Below are 1,569 nucleotides of genomic sequence, written 5' to 3'. Positions count from 1 at the left end.
TCTTTGAAAACGAAGATCAAAACAATAATGAACCAAAGAGCGAATCTTGGGATGATTTCTATCATTGCACATACAAATAATGGGAATTTTGGTATGTTTTATCAGGCCAATTAATTCCTGAAAGGCAAATTTGCAACACAAAAATAATTATTTAAAAAATGACAAATACCACACAATGTATTTTAGCTTTTAAAAACTTCCTCAGCTACAGAACACTTGAGATGCTACTAAAACATAAAACAAAACTTCCTCAGCAACATGCCTTAATTGCCGTATCAGTGCATGATAATGTCTTAAAAATCTAAAAACCCACAGTAAAACTGCAAAAATAAGGCGCTTTCATCACCTGAATTCCGCCCCTGTCCTCACTGCCTGCCATGCCGTCCACCTCGTCCATGATGAGAACGTGCTTTGTACTTCCTGAACAGGCTGCTCCACCGGCCCAGGCGGAGGGGCAAAGGGAAGGGACAAAAACAAAATACCAACTGTTCAAAAACTTGCTTTATAGGAAATTATATAACACATAATACACTTCCAAACCCACAAGAGTATGCAGAGAAAAGAAATTCTCCCTGCCGCTCCCTCCCTGGTGCACCCAGTTTCCCTGCCCAGAGGCAGACAGCAGCCTCTTGTCTATGCTTTCAGGGATGCTCTATACATACTGAAAACATGTGTGCATAAAAATATACACCTTGGTTTTGTCATTTAATATATTTTGGTGATTTGTGCTTTATCTGTAGATATATAACAATTCATTTTTTAAGGCAACTCAGTATTCCATTTTACACATGTCCTAATTTACTTAATCACTATTAATGAAATTAGGATGTTTCTAAGTTTTTGCTATTATAAGTCATACTATACGAATATCCTTTCATATCTCTATATATGTCATTTTGTACATACACAAGTATAATAGCTAAATTCCAGGAATTGAAACTTCTGAGTTAAAAGGTATATTTAATTTAACTGTGAGAAATACTGCCAGATTGCTCTCCAGAGTTGTACCAACTTCCACTGTAACCAGCCATGTGTAAGAGTAACATTTCCTGAGCAACTTTTTTTCCACAAAGATTTTCTACCACTGAAAGTGCCAAGAATTCAGGTGACAAAGCAACACATCATAGACTCTCACTAGCAGCTGTGCAGGCCTTAATTTGGGCATCTTGTTTTCCCCATGAACTCTGGCCACACAGGACCATTAGCCACAACCGAAACCCCGCGGTGGGCACTCACACCGCGGCTTCTCTCATCTTCCACTACCTGTGCCTGAGATGACCTCTTCTACCTCCAGATGGTTCTCTTTCTCATTGAGGCCTTTCAAACAAATATCCTTTTATCTCAATGTCCCAAACACAATTACTTCTTCATCCACAGGCCTTATTACCTCACTCATCACACTACATTACAGTCATTTATTTTGTTTTCCTCTTCACAAGATTCACCTGTGAATCCTCTAAAACTCATGTGCAGATTAATCTGTTCAACCCGAGCTCTTTGAAAACGAAGATCAAAACAATAATGAACCAAAGAGCGAATCTTGGGATGATTTCTATCATTGCACATACA

The 1,569-nt window shown here is 38.5% G+C and overlaps 1 protein-coding gene across 1 annotated transcript in view; it reads right to left on the bottom strand.

Annotated features, from left to right (window-relative positions):
* Nucleotides 1-1,569, bottom strand: part of RFC1 (replication factor C (activator 1) 1, 145kDa) — an 82,799-nt gene that overhangs the window by 26,712 nt on the left and 54,518 nt on the right. The window contains 3 exon segments of the mRNA XM_012644470.1: nucleotides 34-117; nucleotides 347-531; nucleotides 983-992. Of these exon segments, the coding sequence (XP_012499924.1) occupies nucleotides 34-117; nucleotides 347-531; nucleotides 983-992 (279 nt within the window).

This window comes from Propithecus coquereli, unplaced genomic scaffold (genome assembly GCF_000956105.1).
Source record: "Propithecus coquereli isolate 6110/MARCELLA unplaced genomic scaffold, Pcoq_1.0 Scaffold213, whole genome shotgun sequence".
NCBI classification, from domain to species: Eukaryota; Metazoa; Chordata; class Mammalia; order Primates; family Indriidae; genus Propithecus; species Propithecus coquereli.
Note: the sequence above shows the minus strand (reverse complement) of the source record. Positions and strands in the feature narration are given on the sequence as shown.